Source organism: Curcuma longa, chromosome 10, assembly GCF_044706935.1.
Source record: "Curcuma longa cultivar G26 ecotype Majalengka, Jawa Barat chromosome 10, ITB_CL_G26_1.1, whole genome shotgun sequence".
Taxonomy (NCBI): domain Eukaryota; kingdom Viridiplantae; phylum Streptophyta; class Magnoliopsida; order Zingiberales; family Zingiberaceae; genus Curcuma; species Curcuma longa.
Window position 1 is genome coordinate 3371408 of NC_133870.1, and position 20096 is coordinate 3391503.

The following is a 20096-nucleotide window of genomic DNA, read 5'->3' on the forward strand; positions in this document are numbered from 1 at the left end:
GCCCCCTCGAACCTCTCCCTGCCCTCCTTTCTCGAGCCAGGGCCGCGACATATACTCTTTTCCCTCGCCTCCTCCTCCTCCTCCCCATCACCGCTTCCCTAAACTTCTGCACCTCCTCCCCTCCGCCTTCCCTCCCTCGCAAAGTGGCGGAGGAAGAGGCTGAGGCAGAAGCAGAGGAAGGCGAAGGCCAGCAAACAGCTCAGGCAGAGGAGAAAATAAAAAAAAAGGCAAAAATTTGATCCACCAGCTTAATCCCACACCGCCACCACCACCGCCAACGCCACCATGTCCGCCTTCCAAGACTTCAGCTACCTATCCGAGCGCCGCCGCGCTGAGCGAGCACAGCGCCGCAAGCGCATGATGATTGCCGCCGGTGCCGTCTCGGTGATCCTTGTCGTCGCCGTTTGCGCGGCTGCTGCCGTCGTCTATAACTCCAAGTCCACCTCCTCCACCGCCACCACCACCGCCAATTCCGCTTCTTCTTCTTCCCCCTCCGCTTCGTCCCATAAATCCTCCTCCTCCTCTTCCTCGTCCTCCTCCTCGCATGGCGAATCCTCATCCTCCTCCTCCAACTCCACCAAGGGGTTCCAAGTTTCCAGCGCCGTTCAAGTCCTCTGCGCGCCGACCGACAACCGCACCATCTGCGAGTCCACCCTGAAAGACGCAGTGAATTCCACGTCTTCCCCCAAAGACCTCGTCCGCGCCGCCGTTGCCGTCATTGTCGACGAGGTCAGGAAGGCATTCGAGAAATCCGACGCCATCGGGACGGCGGACCCGGCGGTAAAGAGCGCCGTGGAGGTCTGCCAAAAGCTGCATAAGTACGAGGTGGCGGAGCTCAACAGCACGCTGAACACCATCGACGCGTACCACCTGAACAAGCTCCCCGAGCAGGTGCACGAGCTCAAGAACTGGCTCAGCGCAGCCGCCACTTACCAGGAGACGTGCATCGACGGCTTCCCCGACGGGGAGCAAAAGGACAAGATGCGGGCCGCGATGACCACCGCCAAGCAGCTCACCAGCAACGCGCTGGCCATCGTCGGCAGCTTGTCCTCGTTCCTTTCGCTGATCAAAATCGGCGGCGGGAGCGGCGGCCGGCGTCTTCTCGCCAAGGAACAAAAACTGAGTGCAGATCACTCAAAGGCGATCGGGGAGGATGATCTTCCCAATTGGGTTCGCGACGGCGACCGCCGGTTTCTCACCGGCCGCGCAGCCAAGCAGTTGAGCCCTAACGTGACGGTGGCCAAGGACGGCAGCGGAGACTTCAAGACCATCTCCGAGGCGCTTGCTAAAATACCAAGCTCTTACGACGGCCGGTAGCTTAATTCATCTCATCCCTGTCTCTCTCTCGATTATCAGTTGCAACTAGAAATCGATTATAATGTGTTCTTGGAAATCGATGAAGGTATGTGATCTACGTGAAGGAAGGCGTGTACGAGGAGCAGGTGGTGGTGGACACGAACATGGTCAACGTCACCATGTACGGCGATGGCTCGAGGAAGAGCGTCATCACCGGAAGCAAGAACTTCGTCGACGGCACCAAGACATTTGAAACCGCCACTTTCGGTAAGCACCCGATCGATCGGAATTAGAGCTCAAGATTTTGTCAAGATTAACGATCGAAAAAGAAAAATTTTGAATTGTTGTGGTGGGAATAATATAATTAAGCGGCGATCGGGGACGGATTCATTGCGATAGCGATCGGGTTCCAGAACACGGCGGGAGCGGCGAAGCACCAGGCGGTGGCGCTCCGGGTGCAGTCGGACCGCTCCATCTTCCTCAACTGCCGAATGGAGGCGTACCAGGACACGCTCTACGCTCACACCCACCGTCAGTTCTACCGCGGCTGCCTCATCCTCGGCACCGTCGACTTCATCTTCGGCAACGCCGCCGCCATCTTCCAGAATTGCATCTTCAGCGTGCGCCGCCCCCTCGACAACCAGCAGAACATCGTTCTGGCGCAGGGGCGCACCGGCAGCCACGAGACCACGGGGTTCGTGGTCCACAACACCCGCTTCACCGCCGAGCCAGACCTCGTCGCGGCCGCCGGCAAGATCCCCAGCTACATCGGCCGCCCCTGGAAGGAGTTCTCCCACACCGTGGTCATGGAGTCCGAGATCGGAGACTTCATCAGTCCCGACGGGTACATGCCGTGGGACGGCGACTTCGCCCTCAAGACACTTTCCTACACGGAGTACGGGAACAAGGGAGCCGGCGCCGACACCTCGAAGCGCATCAAATGGCCGGGCTTCAAGGTGATCGGCCGGAACGAGGCAGCGGCCTTCACACCGACGACCTTCATACAGGGAGATGATTGGATCCCCAAAACCGGCACGCCGGTGCGCTTAGGCCTCTTTGATTGATCAGCTGCAATTAGCAGCATGGTCGCCGGCGGTTGTCCGTGCCGGCGAACGAAATCGATTGCCTGCATATGTTTTTTTTTCCTTTTTTTGGAAATGAGGATTGATGGAGGAGTGATTCCTGATGCAGGCACACATGCAACGAAAGAAAAAAAAAATTAAATAAAAGGTTGTCAAATTGCCTACATAATCAAAATTATTGGATATAATACACGATTAATTATCAAAATCACTCATTTAAAATCATTTCAACTTAACCAAATCCATTGTTACAGTCATAGTTGTTAAAATTGTAACAATAATTAGCAATTATGACCACTATAACTTAGTAGCTGCTGTAAGTAATTATGATCATAATTACTGGCTGTTACTACAATAATATTAAAATAATTGTAATTAAGCTTAAAAAGTATTTTAATATAATTACTATGCTTAAAAAAATCTAAAATAAATTGGACTAAGTTTATATTTATTCATCTCAAGTTTATAATAAAAAGTATTTTAATATAATCAAGTTTATATTTGGATTAAGTTTCTATTTATTTTTTATTTTATTTTTTTTTAGGATTTGGTACTTGACAACAACTCAAATCTTAGTTTTAACTCCCTATTAGACTGAATTTCTATTTTTGCCTTTCTTTCACTCATCTTCTCCCACCGAATCAATTTTCTTCCCACAATCCATCTTCTTCCCTCCCCCAATAGAAACTCTCGGTTGATCTCGACCAACTTGCGTCCTTGAAAACCATTGGCTCTCCTACCTTGACCACTAGCGACCTCGACAACAAATATGATAGCAACGATTTTCTTTCCAATAGCTCATCGTCTTCTCTTCCCCAACCGTAACCCTAAACCTTCAGCTCATCCCCCATTTGATCAAATCGTTTGCTCACCCCCTTGAAAATCATTGTCTCCTGTATATCAACCACTAGCGATCCACGACAGCAAGCAAATGCGATAGGAGCAGCAAGGAGAGCAATGAGCAAGTGCGCAAAAAAGATTAAACAAGGTAAATATGCTTTGATTACATACAATTTTGGATAAATTTGTTATGATAATTACATACATTTTTTTATTGATACAAAGAATATCTAATTTGAGACAATAGGTATTTGATTTTGTGCCTGAAATATTCTGATTTAATTTTTTGGGATGTAAAAAAATTATACTTTGAAGTTAATAATAGTGACTTGCTCGTTGTTCTCCTTGCTGCTCCTATCGCATTTGCTTGCTGCCGTGGGTCGCTAGTGGTTGAAATAAGGGAGACAAAATAGTTTTCAAGGGGGCGAGCAAACAGTTTGGTCAAGTGGGAGATGAACCAAGGGTCTAAGGTTACCGTTGGGGGAGGGAAGGCGACGACTTGTTGGGAAGAAAATCGCTGCTATCACATTTGCTACCGCAGGTCGCTAGTGGTCAACGTAGGAGAGTCGATGGTTTTCTAAAGTGCAAGCAAATAGTTTAGTTGGGATCAATCGAGACTTTCCGTTGGGGGAGGGAAGAAGATAAGTTGTTGGAAGATGAATCGGTGGGAGAAGATGGGTGAAAAAATTAATAAAAACTATGTAAATAACAAGGGTAAAAATGAAAATTCAACCTTATAAGAAGTTAAAACTAAGATGGGATAGTTGTCAGGTATCAAATCCTAAAAAATATATATATATAGGGACTGAATTTAAATATAAACAAGAGCAAGAGCAAAGAAATTTAACTCTAACTCTCTCTTAAAATAATTATTTAAATTTAACTTAATTTTTTTATATACTTAAACTTGTTTATTTAAATATGATCAAACTCTGAATTCAAATTTATTTGATTGTTTAAAATTTTTATATTTTAAATTTATCTAGTTGGTTAATAAATTTGATAATACAAACTTATTTATTTTTAAATTTTTTTATTAATTTAATATATGGATAAGAATTTTATTGATAATCATGATTCACAAACATTCACGAACTGAACTAATATATATTCAAATTTATTTATTTAATTTAATAAATTATTCAACCTTATTCATTTAATTGATCTTATGTATTGAATGAACATAAACTTACCAAATCTTATTTACGAACATTAAATTTATTTACAACTTTAACTATATATATATATACTACGCGTCTTATAATGCATGATTCGTCCGCGATAAAATATTCAAGACGTCTGAAACATAAATAGTAATTTTTTTATTTTTTATTTATAATTAAGTCATTTAAAATTTTCTTTTTAAAAGAGTTGGATTATAATATTATAGTATTAAACACATAAACAAAATTTAATTGCTCATAAAATATACCGGACATACGAGATAATAACCTAACACACCCATGAACAATTATTTTTTTATTTTAAAAATTTATATATTTAATACTATAATTCAATCCTTAAATTATAAAAAAAAATAACTTAATCATAAATTAATAAAAATAAATAATAAATAAATAAATAAGATCCTTTTCAAACATCTTGAATATTCTATTATAACCGAATCGCACGTGCAAGATATATTAAAAAGAGTTATTATGTCATTGAAGCTTCTAAACTCATCAAAATTCATTATTTGTCCATCCAAAAATATATAATGTGTGCACACTTACATAAAAATTTTGATCAAAATAAGAAATATATATAGCATACCAAAATTAAAAGCATTCATGGAATTTGGAACGCCCGTAGCAAGAATAGATATGGATTCCCCATGACGCTATAATAGCACCATAAAGATTTTAAGAGTAGAAAGACAAATATACGCTACACTTTCAGGCATGAAAATTTTGTAGAGAAAATTATGAACAATTTTTTTTTTAATTTAACACAGTAGAGAAAATTATGCCCTATCAAGTTAAGGGAAAGGGCATCGAAACCAAGTTTTCAAGATTTGAAACACAGTACAAAGCCAAACGAGGAGTTTTCTCCTTTGGCAGAATTGTAACTTGAAGATATCCAAGAACACGCACCCAACAATGAAGAATATGCTCCTAACTTGTTCCTGGCATCTCACCGGCGCTTTAGATTTGAGCTTGGTGAATCCAAGCTCGGCAAGTTTTTCAGCTCGAACAAAGAATCGACCCTGAAACTACTGTGCATTTTTGTACTTCTTAATGACATTCATATCGAGGTCATATGCTTGGCAGATGATAGAGAGAGAGGAACAACTGATGCCGTCGTTGATAACTTGCCCATTCAAAAGTCTCTCCAGATCTTTAGACGGTTGCAAAAACTGCTAGAGAATATGTCAGATTAAACTAGTTTGCAAAATGATATAAGCGAATTAAATCAAATTATGAAGAAAAAACTACAGAGCACGGACAGCACAATCTGTTTTATGCATGATCTAGCTTCGGGTGAGTTTTAAAAACCCATCTAGTCTTCTTCAACCGAAGATATATTGAGCCAGAAGCTTCAAACATAGGTACTAAATTCGATGTATCAGCTAGATATTACTCGCAATAAAACAAGAGCACAAGATACCTGATTTTGAAATGTTAGAAATTGGAAATCATCCAATATTGAACAATTAAAAATCAGTGAACGCGCCCAAAATATAATGCAACTTGTATAAAATGATTTAACAAGTTTGGATTTCTTAACATCAAGTTGGTAAAAGGTGGCAAATTATCATCGAAACATGTAGTTATTCTGGACCAATATCATAAAATTATTTGTGCATATATATATATGAATGATCATTATGCAAACATGTTTTGTTTCTTTGTTTATACTTTTGTTTCATTTTCCAAGATGCCTAAAATCTATTACTTGTATCTTCTTCTTAGTAATAGATAAAGAGGGAAGAGACTAAAGAATAGACAAATGAAAAAAAAAACAAAAATCAAAGGATTACTAGTCTTACGATTCTTCTATTCAACACAAGAAAAAGAGGGGCAATCTTATATCTCGTGTTGTCTTGCACCAAAAAATTAATTATTTTTCTCTTATTCATCAAAGGTTTTTGTTAGCTAACAAACCCTATCTTACTCAAAAGAATTTTAATCTAAGATTTCAAACTTTTACTGCAGAAAAATGAACGCACTATCCACCAAACAACCGATGTTCCATAAATTATACGCTAGTATGCAATCAAGTCATTTCACAGTATATAGTAGTGCGCAATCAAGCCACTGCATAGTACATGTAAGCAAGAGCATATTAACTTCATTCTTGTGTCATCTAATATTGAAAGAAATAATTTTTTTCTCTTACTCAATGTTTTTGTCGGTTGACAAACCCCATCTTTTTCCAGAAAAAATAATTTGAGATCTTAATTCTTCTTATTGCAAAACAAGATATGAATTGTATATAAGGTTATATGCAACGAAGTCACTACAAAGTGCATATAGAGTAATGAAGATCATATGCGGTCACTATTAAAAATATGCTAAAAATATTTATATTAATTGAAAGAGTATAATACATATAATAAAGTAAATTAATCAATATATCAAACTCGTACTTCCACCTTGAGAAAAAATTGTCAAACATATGATCTAAAACAAATAATATAACAACTATAATATCAATCAACAATGTAAAATACCCAATATATAACCAATATGTACAATCTTAAAGGTGCTTTATTACTTGCAAAATAGGTATTTAAGTAAACACAAATTACAAGTTGATGGTATAAGTTGATGATTTAATATGTTATATAATTGGCATACATATTTTCTTTACATGTGATGTCATTAAGTAATTTCAATATAATTAATGACAATTTGTTCATCACCACATTATGCACCTACACATGTCTGCAGTTTTTTTTCAACACGTACTACCAATATATATTTGGTAAGAATCTTGAGAACCACTATTTTACATAAGGTACGATAAAGAAAGAAAAATTCTTACCCACGGAGGTGAGAGAGCATCTTCACTGGTGTTCAAATCATCACAGTGATCACTTCCCTTCTTAGTGGCATTTAGTGAACTCCATGATTCTGAATTATCTGAAACCAGTAGCATAAGTCTCTCACTTCCCTGGTAAAGGGAAATAGTTGTTAGAGAATTAAAAACATTGTAAAATCAAGGACTGTGATCACGTGACTAGGAGCTCACGATTCAAAAGAAAGAGGGCATAACCACAGGAACAGATAAATTGAATATCCATAAAAGAATGTAGCCAGAAACAATCATAACATGTGCATTTTAAAAGAAATTGGGTGGCATTGGATGTGAAGCGCAGTGATTTAGTGATAATGATCATTGCTGCTTACATTATCAGTTGTAACAAAGATTATCAAATCCAACCTAGGAAAGGTTAGGTGGTAACAGGATCAGATCATAAAATCCTACAACTGAAAAAAAAATGAGAAAAATATATTCAACATTTATGATTTAATGCATTAATTAGCATCTAATTTTACTAACTACAATTCCAAATTGCATCAATCTAATATTGCAAGCCATAATTAGAACAATTCATATATTAAATGTATAAGTAGTGAATATAATTGTGAAGGTGTCACATTTTTCATGTGGCACATCTGTATGCTAAATGAAAGTGACAAACTAAAGAGGATTCTTCTTCTTAGAAATTAAATAGGATTCTCTTAACATCAGAAGCTTTATTCTTTGATAGATGTCCAAAAGGTGGCCTGCTTTCAATGAATGCCAAGATTTAAACAAAGAAGAAATATTCCATGTTGGTATACATGAAAGTCAAAGTTATCAGGACCAATATTCTATGTGGAAAAGGTGGCAATAGGTTTTGCATGACCCAAACACATTCTCATCCTACCTGAGATCTAACTCGTCTTGTCCAATTTGAATCAGACTAAGAGGATCACAGAGTACAAATCTTGACAGCACAAGTTGTAATATCCTAACAGTATACCCTTTTACTCAAACTGGTCATTTCCTTCTCACATACCCAGGTCAACACACGTGTACAAGTATTAAATGTGAGCCCGTGATAGCTGACAAAGAGACAGAACTGGGGGTGGGGACTTACCTCTACTATTGGGTCTTAACTCAAATGCAGAAGCAGCATTGTGCACAACGATATCATGTGGGGAGAGAAAGGGAGTGTCTCTATGTTACAGGAAGAGGAACTGAGTAATTTAGGTTGGTTTAATTAGGACATAAAAATACGTATTAATAATCCAAACTAAGATTAAATATTAAATAGATCTAATATCAAAAGAATAATAGATTAATTTTAGATATGTTAATTTGAACTTGTATCAGATTAATAATAATTAACATAATTTTTATACGAACATTAATAATTACTATAGAAATGTTAATTTTTAGGATTTGTTGTGTCCCCCATATTCATACCCAAAACTCTTTTCTAATAACCATGTTCCCCCACCCCACTTTAAATAATCACGCCCAACATCTAAATCCATACCCATGTTGAAGGAGTCTGAATAAATAGATAACATAAGTATATAAGGAAATACTCATCTTTGAATCTAAATTAGCACCTTCTAACAATGATTGAATATAAACTAGATGTCACTTAAAGGATATTAAACCATAGTAAATTCAGGAACAACTTCATGGCATACAATTCATAACCATTTATCAGTAAAGTAACAATGAATCAAACCACTTAATGTAATTAAAGAAGCATAACTTCATGACGCTTTTGTAATTGGATATTAATCGAAAGTTTACAGAACCTTTGCAAGTGTACTTTCACTTTATTGATTGTGTGGGCTGTTGACGAAATGATAATACACATAAAATCCTTGAAGAATAATATACCTTTTAACAAGCCAACTTTGGATAACTTGCATGACAAGACAAAATTGAAAATAAATAGTATAATCTCATACAAGATGCTACTGGTGTTGGTACCTTGAGAGCTCTCCAGTGAGAATAAGCACGAAACAAAACCCAGAAAAAAGGTATGTTAGGCAATGGTAGAACCTGCAAAAAAGGCATAAGAAAAATCATAGCTATCATTCATTAACAATCAGCATCTTATGCATGTGTCCATTAGGTTCAGAAGCAATCCTGGTTCCTCATTTAGCTTCACTAGAAGTCCAAAGCACAATCTGAATCCAAACCTTGCATATTAATTTAAATTGTAAATGCAAGCATGCAAACTAGAGTAGCTAAATCATACGTGTGAAAATAAATATTTTACAGTAACTACCTTCTGCCTTACATCAAGCACATCACTTGGTACTTCCTTTACAGCCAGTCAAACGAGGAGAATTTTAAGTCATAAAATTACCTACAAGCCACCACCTATCAAAAATCCTTAGCGACTAATCCTCTCCATATTTTATTGTCAAACAATATATGGAGTAACATATGCATTGCAGACAATGAAACAATAATCCTGTATAACTATTTGCTTTCCTTCTGAACTTGAGTGAATGATATTCAAATAATAAGGTAGTGGAAGAAAATTGTAGATGGCATAAAATCCTTGTTCAGAGGAGCCCACTTCCATAGAAACCATGATTGTTACGATCTAGGAAGGTTGTGGCAAGAATATGGGCAATTTACTGCCACCAATAAGCTTCAGAAGTGGATGACAGTGGAATTACCACAGCTTTTAATGGATTCATTGCCCGCACAAGGTTCAAGATGTGAAATTATTGTAGGAAGAAAATATCATCTGGTGCAAATAATTATTGTGTTACATTAAAGCTCAATGCTAATTTTCTATCAGTCAATCTTGCCAAATTGTAATGTTCCATCTGATGGAATTCCATGACGGAAGGTTACTAGTGATATAGCCTTGTATAAAATGATATAATACATATAACTCGCTAAACAATTGAAACAAACACAACAAAGAATGGTATTTCACCAACAAGATTTAATCCCACAAGTAACTAGGATGCTTTTTTCCTTCTACAGTTGTGTCCATAAGAAAGAAGTTTACAAATGAATATGAGCTACTGATGTATAGTGTAAATCATATGCAAAGATGAACAAATTTTTTGTCATAATACATCGAGGACAGCAATATCATGTGTTAAATGGAGCCGCTAATGTTCCTAGTATGCAAAAGTAATTTCCAGAGACAGAGCAAGGTCACTTTGAGGACATATCTGTGTCCAAGGAAACTTTGTTTTTAAACTTGTGTATTTATATATGTTACTAAACCAAAAAAAAATCAGTTTCACCATTTACTTACACTGAAAACAGATGTAGCTGGAAGTAAAGAAATAGAACCATACAAAAATCTCCTATGGACTGCACATCCCCTGATTTCAGTTGACATCAGCAAGTAAATAAACCAAAAAAAAAATGTTAACTGAGCTGTAGAAGGTTTAAGTGCGATAATTACAGGAGAAGATCATGCTAACCTCATAGCTATATGATGCAATCTTCGACGTACAAAACGTGGGTTTAGACTGCAAATAGAAACAGCATAACAATGACTACCTATAGAACTGACAAACTAAATATAAATCATAGATAGAATATATGGAATTTAACAGTGAAAGTAGGAATGTAACAGAAATTGGATGGCAAAAGGGACATTGAGGAATAACTGAATAATTTATTGAATGTTCCAGCAATATTAGAAGTAGACATCATTTCAGTAATATTCAGAATTAGGGTAAGCATTCTCATTTGCACGATGGGTGTAAATACTACTTCTCCAGGCACCTATTTATATGAAGTAAATTTACTCAGATCTGAGGTAGCCCAGACAGCTAGTTGGGATTTAACATTTGCAGTAATTCTCTTGCAAATGCTGACTCATTCCCAATATGATACCATCAATAATTACCCACGGTGGCATAGTCTATCTCCAATGAATTCCAAATTATGGATGGTGCACATGTGTAAACTTTACAATTGTACAAAAGTCCTGCTGAAGACAATATACAAAATCCTTCTGTTGTAGGTAACTCCACCTCCCTCTTGCAAGCTAAGGCAGGATCGAGGGACTAAGACCTCTGATCAGTCATGTATTGTTGTCCATTTTGTTTGTATTCATCGTGGGTTTTCGATAAAAATCTAAATTCTAATTTGAAGGAACATGTGGAGAACACATCTCATTTCCATGGTAGATGCTTTTCGAGGAACCTTTCTTTGGTTAAGTTAGATTAACTCTTTTGTGAATTTGGATTGCATAAACAAGCTCATACAAGTCAAAAGGAGAAAGTCTTGTAGAAAGGGGCCGACGAAGAAGAAAGAAAAGAAAAAGGAAACCTCATCCGAGTTGGAGATCGAGACCAAGGTGAGGGGATATTTCTACTAGTGAGATGGCCAACTTTATAAAGAAGATGATGAGGAAGAGTAAAAGGTTCAATAAAAAGGATCTAAAGAAGATCTTCAAGGACTCAAAGAAGGCAGGTAAAAAACAAAGGTAAAACAAAGCCAAAAACTAGTTCTACTTGCTTTAAGTACAATAGAAAAGGTCATTACAAGGTGGACTCCTGGCTTCAAAACAAGAGAAATCACAAAAGAAGAAGTCCCTCAAGGCTACTTGGGATGACTCAACATCCTTTGCTTTGTTAGGTGACACAGCACATGACCTTCATGGCCATTGATGATGGAGTGGATAATTCAGCCACAAGCAAGGAAAAAGTTTCATGTAGCAGGGAGGAAGCTTCGTTATGCAAGGAGTCATTGCCTAACGGCAATGAGGTACTATCTCCCGAACTAGATAAACTATATAAGACTATAGCATGTTTGACTAATTCTTTGGCTAAGTCAAAGGAAAAGGATGAGTCACTCAAAAGGAAAGAAAGTTAAGGTCCTTAAGGAGGCGACCCCTCATCTACTATTTGCAAGGATCAAGATGGAGTTCATCCCAAATTCAAAATTTTGAGGAAGGGAATTCCTCTTTGAAATTTTAAATAAAAAATTTGAGAAAAAGTTTGCGCAGTTTATATTGAGCTCCAAGTATCTTGATATCATACTTGGGAATCAATGAATTGTCCATAACAAGGTTGGCTATGGCTACAAGACAAAGCAAAAGGATGTGGCTTATGAATCCTTAATTTGTAGAAATAAGTCATTCATGCCTAAAACCGCCACTAGAGGCATTTCTAGTACTAAAATTGTTAAAGGTTGGGTACCTAACTATTGTTTAATTAATGTTATTGGACCCAAAAGTTTGGGTACCAAAATATTTACTTTTTGTATTTAAATAGACACGAGCCAAGGAGGAGCACTCGGATGATTAGTTCATGGATAACAAGTGCTCGAGGCATATGACCGGGGATGCAAGGAAATTCATATCCATCAAACTCAAGGATAGGGAAATGTGTCCTTCCATTATAGTAGGGAGCTTAAGCCAACAACATAGGTAACATCGAGTTTTCTTCAAATTTTGTCATTAAAAGAGTTTTATTAGTAGAGGGAATGAAGTTTAATTTCTTAAGTGTGATTCCATTATATGATGTCGGGGTACAAAGTTGAGTTTCAGTCAGCAAAATGCTTGGTAAAACACAATGGGCTAGACATCATCATGTTAGTAGGGCATAGGAAGGACAACATCTATAATATCAATTTTGCTTGCATTACTAACGTTTCTACTATCTCATGTCACGAGAATAAGAAGGTTGGTTGTGGCATAGGATGTTGGCGCACACCAACATGAGACAAATTGCAAAAGTGGCCAAGGAGGAGATGGTAAAGGGGTTGCCTAAGATTTGGTACAACAAGGACAATTGTACAATGCATGCCAAAAAGAAACGTAAAGCAAACCAGGTCACTCACCAAGGCATAAATATAGCTAATACATTTTTACCGCTTAACTTATTCACATGGACTTGTTTGATAGTCATAATACCAACTCATACAATGGAAATAAATATTGTTTTATGATTGTAGATGGCTGCACTAGATACACTTGAGTGTCCATTCAAAATGTCATTAAATATAGAAAGGTAAATGAAGAACCCAAGTATTAAAATATTAATAACAAAGACAATTTGTAGAGAAAAAAACAATTTTTTCTCCATGTAGCTCTATTAAACTTGAGTCGGTTCACATATTGTGATATAAAATAAATAATAAGAGGAAAATAACATAAAGTCCACTTTGCTATATCTGGGTTTTTATTGGTAAAAAGGTATTATTGCTAGAAAAGAAGATGGAAGAAAAGAAATGCTGAAGCAAACAGAGATTAAGAAAGTGTCGCTTGCTCCAAAGAAAATTGAAAAAAATGATAGGAAGTTCTAATTAATATAAATGATGTAAGCTTCAAATGTAAAGAGAGTAGCAGAAACTCTGAACAATTATAGTGGTATTTAAGCAGGTCCTAACAAGTTAGTATATGAGATGCTTCTCCTCACATCAACATATGCAATGGAGGTGACTGAAAAAAAAAACCTTAAACCTTGAGGGAAATGGGGTTCAGGGAAGACCCTATAACACATTGTAATTTCAACTGCTCTTTTCACAATTAAGTTTAATGCATCTTGGAACTAGGATCGAGATCGTTTTGCTAAAGATGCAGAGATGATATTGAAACTTGTGTAGCAATGTCATGTTGATCTTACCTGGCAGAAAATAGGATATGCATCAACCTTATACAATTATCAGATGGAGCAATAATACATAGGCGTGTGAGAGCTTACTTCGCAGGGTATGTTATTTCCACTTGTTTAATGTCTTTAGAAACAGACTTCAAAAATATCTCTGAAGGTTTTACTCCCGATAACAGCCGCAACCCTAAACTGAAACAAATAACACCACTCCATACTCCGCACACAATCTAAAAAAGGAAAAGAGAAAATCTATGGGATGCAACAGAGAACAAGCATTTTCTGGAATCGATAAAGGGTACCTGTGCAATCTGCTCTTTAGGGTTCCAGCTGGAGCCTTTTCAAGACCCATCCATGCACGATTCATCTGAAACGAGACAAAAAAGTAAAAGTAATGGTTAAAAAAGAGCACTTACCAAAGAAAGCAACTTGGAGCCAAATGGGTAGTGAGGAGCAAGAACTGAACTTTATCGGCGAAAAAATCGACGACGACCTCTGCTCTCTCCTGGGCGGAGCGGCCGCCATCGGAAGAGATCCTTTTCCCCTCAGTGTAGGCACTGGCTGCAACGAAGCGTCGGCGCCAGAGGCGGGCTCGTTGGAGAGTCCGAAGCACCAATTCCTCCCCTTGACCGGGAAAACCACCAGTCGAGCTCTCATGATCCCAATAATGCGGGATTCGGAACCCGGACTGTATCGAAGTGGAGCACACCCTAGCGGAGCAGATCGCCGCTGGACGGCGTGCGACGATCTGTCGGCGGAAGGGAAGGCGGCCGGTTGGTTCAAGAGTCGGAGTCCGTGTGATCCGACGGCTGATTCTGCGTGTGCTGTCGCGTATAGAGTCAGGCTTTATGCGGCTCAAGGAAAAACCTCAAGTCAAATTTAGAAAATATCAAATGTTATAATAAAATATTACTATTTCAATTTTAAAATTATAAGGAAATTATTTATTTATTTATTTTTATATTTTTTTTGGAAATTCCTTTTCCACTCTTCTCCCTGAATGCGCTGATCGATCTGCCACCGATTCTCCCGATTGCTGCTCTGGTCTTTGTCCAGTCGCTCGGCGGCGATCTTCCTCTCATTTTGATTTACGAGGATAGGAGGAAGATGAGTCCATCCACATCCCAGCAGTTAACCCTCGGTTATGCTTCTCTCCTTGGAGGTAATTCTATGCACTCGATTCACCTCTATCTTCCGATGGCGTACTCCTTTGGTGATGATCTGAAGCTATTACTCAGTTGACTAGATGATCGTGTCTATTTGGGCTGAAATTTATGATTTTTGGCGATGTCGGCTTATTTTTCCTTGCCGATTTGGTCGTCCCAACTGATTTGTTATATAGTTTTTGTTTATTTGGAATCTCTGATTCTTCCATTTTCTCTAGCTGAAGTTTTCCCTATTGTTATTGTTTACGTTCATGCAATTAAGGCGAATGTTTCTGGACTCTTTATCCGATCTCCCTTGACTTTTTTTTAATTCGGTTTGTTGGGTTGAGCAAGAAATTGCCATGCCTGTTCGTGAAACTTTTATTTTTTCCTCTTAGAAATATCGTGAATTTGTCGTGAAGCACTGTAATTTTTGTTGGGAAACAAAAATTCCCTGAAGAAAATTAAATTGTGTTGAAGATTATCGGAGTGGTCCTTGTTTGATAAATGAATATTCTTTGTTTGTAGCTTAATTTTGTAGTTGGTGGAAAGGCCCATATAATATGTTAGCTTTGATTAACAAGTTGTTCTTTGTTATTAGTGGAAGTATGGATATTTAAGTTCGACATCAAGTGATGGATGGTGTATAGTGGTGAGTTTTATTGCCATTATACAATCTTTATACTTTTCACTAATGAAAGATACAATGGCATAAGCAAGAAGTGATTTTAGCAAAATTTTGGCCTGATTGCAAGTTAGGTTAAAGTTGTAGGATTGTATGATGTGGTGCAAGCCAACTTAGAGGGGAGGGGTGACCAGATGAAACCTATAAAATAAAATTATCTTGCAACACAAGACAATTGAATCGTTAATATGTAAAATGCTTGTGTGTATATTGTTCTAGTCAAACATATACACAACAATGTAATGCTAGCACATTCGGTTTATGTGGTTCCAAACTTTTCTCCTACTCCATCACTTATGACACCTCCGATGTGTCACCCCCAAATGGTTCCACTAAACCACCCTTTCACAAGAGATAATAGTGTAAATCTTTATAATCCGATCGAGGATGTTTACAATGGAATTCTCCTCTTAATACAATAATGAAATACGTGCTAGGTGAAGAAAGTTTACCAAGAGCTCAAGTTAATGTCGTTAATTTTGTTTGAATTAGCACAATATCACGGGAGTATAGGAATATATTTGAGTAACCTCTTCTAACTCAAAGCTTTCCATGAGCTTTTACAAAAGTTTCCCGAATGGCTCTATTTTGCCTCCCTCCAACTAAACCAATTTCCAGTGGACTTATCAAACAAAAGTAGTTGTTGCATAGTGAATGACTAACTACATGATATGTTGATCATGCCTCTAGTGAACGGATCATGTTCCAGTCAATTGAATCTAGTTTCAATCAACTGTAGCTAGATCTAACATTGATATTCTCTTCTCTGAAGCCTTGTGTTCAGTCAACTTCCGAGTCATCTAAGCTCTCTAGTTAACTAAGCTCACATGCAATTGACTAAATCTCTTTGAAGAGCCCTTCTTCACTCGACTTATCTCCTGTAAGCCTACGCAAAGTATGAGGATTAAGCTCAATCCCTGACTATGATCCTCTAGTACTTGTTCCTCGGTCAAAGACTCCATTCAAGCCACCAGGTAGCTTACCCCTACCTAGCTAAACACATAATCCCACGATGTTGCTACCCAAAGACAAAACCCAAGAGTACTTTTCACTCATAATTTCTCACAGTGCCTTCAGGTTTTCAACCTTGTCAATGCTCTTCATTGCCCTTGAGTTCATCTCGTGTTAGGTCATTAGTCACTTGGATGTACCATGCTTGCTCCAACATACCATCTTTTACCGATCGCCTATTAAGTTCATCTCCTATTGGGCTACCATGGAGTTCACCTTGCATCAGACCCTCAATACCTAGATGCACTAGAGTCTCTCAGCTTGCTCTAATGTGCACCCCTTCTTTGCTTGCCTATCAAGTTTACTTATTACTTTTCTCATTGTAGGTCTCTAAACTATCAAACTAGCAATTGTTCCATGCTCCTCATTGTAGAGTTCACCTTACTAGAGCTTTGATCCCTTGTATGCATTAGACTTGATGCATGTCATCCTTTGTCTCGCCTTCAAGTTCACCTTATTATGAGCCTCTGAGCTATAGAGCACAATCCAACCCACTCGACCACATTGAGTCATCCAATAGAACCAAAACAACTTTACTATATCAAGTGATTGAGCTCTCTAAGCTTCTATATGCACTTTGCCAAGTATTTATATACCTGATGCACATGTTAACAACACACTGGTCAAATCTAATTTAAACCCTGCCAAATACATTAAATCACTTGGTCAAACCTAGCTTTTTGGAAGCATCTTGCACCAACAAAAGTTTATACAACGGTAATGCCATATTCAACTCTTCAAGAAATCAAACACATTAATGGCACTCCAAGAATTTCAAACTTTATCTTCACAAGGTATAAAATTTGTTTCGTTTTGAGTAGTATATGTACAATTCCTCTCCTCTCAGTTCCATGCATAGATTGAAATCTCAAGCCGTATCTCGCGATATCGGTAAAAAATTTCGTTCCGCCGATGGACCGGCACCAGCACAAGCGTTCCAGCCGGGAGACGCCTCCAGAGGCATCGCTTGAGCTCGGCGATGCCTCTGGAGGCATTACGTGGCCTCGGCGACGCCACCGGAGGCGTCGCCCGGGCCTGGCGACGCCACCGGAGGCGTTGTGTGGGCTCGGCGACACCTCCGCGCACAGGTCGCGCGCGCGCCCCCGATCGCGCTCGTGGCCAATCGCAGTTCCTTTTGTTTTTATTTTATTTTTTTTAACTTAGGTTTAATAGGATTTTAATAATCAATTCCTAGCTATAGTTGGGGATAATTTAAATAGACTTTATTAAAATTTATAAAATTATCTTATTATTTTTTTAAAAAAAAATTATTTTTTATTTTTAAATATTTAGATTAAATTTTTTATTTTAGTTAATATATTTTATATTTTAAAAATACTAAAACTATACTGGCACGGTACGATACGGTACTGAAACTGTATCATTCCGGTCCGGGATCGAAACCTCGACACGGCTCGATATTTTAAACCTTAGTTCCATGAGTTTAAATTATTCGAAAGGATTTTAACTTTCAACTAATTGTAGCACAATTTGGAAGAATCAAATGACAAATTCTGTGTTGCTATAACTCCTCAAATTCTCACCCAACACAACAGATGAATAAGTAGATGAGGAGAGGGGAAACCATTAGCCTCTTGCATTTCCTTTCTACGGCTTTTTTGTTAGAAAAAAAATATATTGGGCAGTTATAAGGAATATGGGATATGTTTTATATATTAGAAGTGTGGTCTAAGAAACTACACTAACTCTTAACCCCATAACCCGGAAAGCATAAAATATATCTTAAAATAATTATGAATTTTTAAGGTCAGATTAAAACTCCATTGCATGCGAACAATGACTTGTTCATCCAAATATGACAGCAGCAAAATTAGAGAAAATTTTCTCTAGGGTATTTCCTTCATCTATTTTGGCTAAATTTTTTCTGCCACCTTATTTCTATTCATAATTCCTTCCCATGTAGGAAACAAGCATTTAGTTTATTTGCTTCTAGAAATAATAGTCTTCTCCACAACATTATCATTTCCACTCCCTATGACTATAGCAAAGAAGTAGACACTTTTTCACCCTCTTATTAGTTGCACCATTTTCTTACTAACTAGAAAAGACTTGAACAAGGAGGAAGATGTTGACTCATTGCTAGGGACGAGCAAGCATAGTGAAAAGACCATGCTAAATGAAGTTGGCGAAGTGATTGTTCCTTATGCTTGGAAATAACAACTAAAGAAAGATGTAAGCTCGCATTATTGGGAGAGCTTAATACAACTATAAGTTTGATTCCTATTAGGTTTTAATGGATCATTTATTTAGGAGAATTAGTTAATTAAGATAGTTTTTTCATTTGATAATTATCTTGCTTAGAGATAGTAGATTTATCCCAAACTTGATCAAGATCCTTTAGGTAAAAGATTCTATTTTACCATGTGCCAGCGATGGGGCATCGAATGGATTGTAGCTTGGGAGTTGGCACAGCCTAGATTTTATTTTATATTTTGCAATTTTACCAACATTTTATTCGTGCTAAATATCGCTAGTGGTACGATCTGTCTTTATTGTTATTTGCTGATACTTGGTAATATTGAAATTCCGACAACAGTCTATCCTCGCATGTTGATTTAATTTTATTTGAGCACACATTATACCACGAGACGAATGAGTGAAATGTAACTGGTCAAATTCAAGTTGTAAACATGTATATACTTCCAAAGTTGAGATTCCGAAATAATGATATACTATTTATTGAATTGGGTATCTCAAGATTCTCTCTTATCAAAGATACAAAACAAAAAATCCTATGAAAGTTCCTGGGTGGCTAGGTTTCATTAACCTTGCAGAATTCAATGGAGAGCTAAGAATCCATGTAGCCGACCTCATATAGTTATTAGTTAGTTACTAACATGACATGATGATGAGGATTAAAGCTAAGCTACTGGTTGGACTTGGGCATTATTTAGATTACGCGGTTCATGGACCTTGCCTTTGCTCATTAACTTACTGTATCTTGGTTTTGTTGCATTTTTGCTTACTGATGGAGTACTTGTTGTTTTGTTGCATAAACCCAATGATAGTTGGTGGAGTAATGGGGTATGTAAAAGGAGGAAGCCAGAAGTCATTAGTTGCTGGAGGGACATCAGCTTTGGTGCTGTATCATGTATACACTCAGCTCCCTGAAAGACCAGTGTATGCATCATCTCTCGGACTAGGTTGGTTGCCAACTTCAAATTCAAATCGTGGCCTTCGGGTTCGTAGTAGCAGTTTTTCTTTCCTGCTTTGATACTGAGCTATCTCTGTTTGGAATGTCCAGGCACCTCTGTGACTCTCCTGGCAGTGATGGGTGCTCGTTTCAAGAGATCAGGCAAGTTGTTTCCTGCAGGTATTGTGTCTCTTGTGTCCCTAGTCATGGCTGGGGGTTACCTTCATGGCATTTTACGTAGTGCCTGAGCTCACATCTTTTTAGTTGTTAGAGATGATGGAAACAGACAATGTGTGGTTGAATAGATTCCAATAATTTTGCACCAAACTG

The 20096-nt window shown here is 37.8% G+C and overlaps 3 protein-coding genes across 3 annotated transcripts; 2 read left to right on the forward strand and 1 right to left on the reverse strand.

Annotated features, from left to right (window-relative positions):
* Nucleotides 1-285: 285 nt before the first annotated feature.
* On the forward strand, nt 286-2360 carry LOC141836098 (pectinesterase-like). Its single transcript, XM_074723507.1, has 4 exons — nt 286-471; nt 553-1313; nt 1403-1563; nt 1666-2360. The coding sequence occupies exons 1-4, from the start codon at nt 286-288 to the stop codon at nt 2358-2360; spliced, it is 1803 nt and encodes a 600-aa protein (XP_074579608.1).
* A 2760-nt stretch (nt 2361-5120) lies between these two features.
* LOC141835903 (uncharacterized) lies at nt 5121-14568 on the reverse strand. Its single transcript, XM_074723301.1, is given in 9 exon segments — nt 5121-5574; nt 7206-7334; nt 9162-9233; nt 10459-10528; nt 10631-10678; nt 13865-13963; nt 14074-14138; nt 14238-14311; nt 14314-14568. Coding segments are annotated over 9 exon segments (816 nt in total). The 5' UTR covers nt 14429-14568; the 3' UTR covers nt 5121-5430.
* A 196-nt stretch (nt 14569-14764) lies between these two features.
* Nucleotides 14765-20093, forward strand: LOC141835904 (protein FATTY ACID EXPORT 7). Its single transcript, XM_074723302.1, has 3 exons — nt 14765-14933; nt 19642-19776; nt 19878-20093. The coding sequence occupies exons 1-3, from the start codon at nt 14879-14881 to the stop codon at nt 20012-20014; spliced, it is 327 nt and encodes a 108-aa protein (XP_074579403.1). The 5' UTR covers nt 14765-14878; the 3' UTR covers nt 20015-20093.
* The last annotated feature ends 3 nt before the right edge of the window (nt 20094-20096 follow it).

Bases quoted from the DNA above. Each gene is read 5' to 3' on its own strand.
- LOC141836098 (XM_074723507.1), top strand. From the start codon at position 286: ATGTCCGCCTTCCAAGACTTCAGCTACCTATCCGAGCGCCGCCGCGCT. The intron at 1,314-1,402 runs GTAGCTTAATTC...AAATCGATGAAG, and splicing joins CCAAGCTCTTACGACGGCCG to GTATGTGATCTACGTGAAGG. The intron at 1,564-1,665 runs GTAAGCACCCGA...AATATAATTAAG, and splicing joins ATTTGAAACCGCCACTTTCG to CGGCGATCGGGGACGGATTC.
- LOC141835904 (XM_074723302.1), top strand. From the start codon at position 14,879: ATGAGTCCATCCACATCCCAGCAGTTAACCCTCGGTTATGCTTCTCTC. The intron at 14,934-19,641 runs GTAATTCTATGC...ACCCAATGATAG, and splicing joins TTATGCTTCTCTCCTTGGAG to TTGGTGGAGTAATGGGGTAT. The intron at 19,777-19,877 runs GTTGGTTGCCAA...TGGAATGTCCAG, and splicing joins TGCATCATCTCTCGGACTAG to GCACCTCTGTGACTCTCCTG.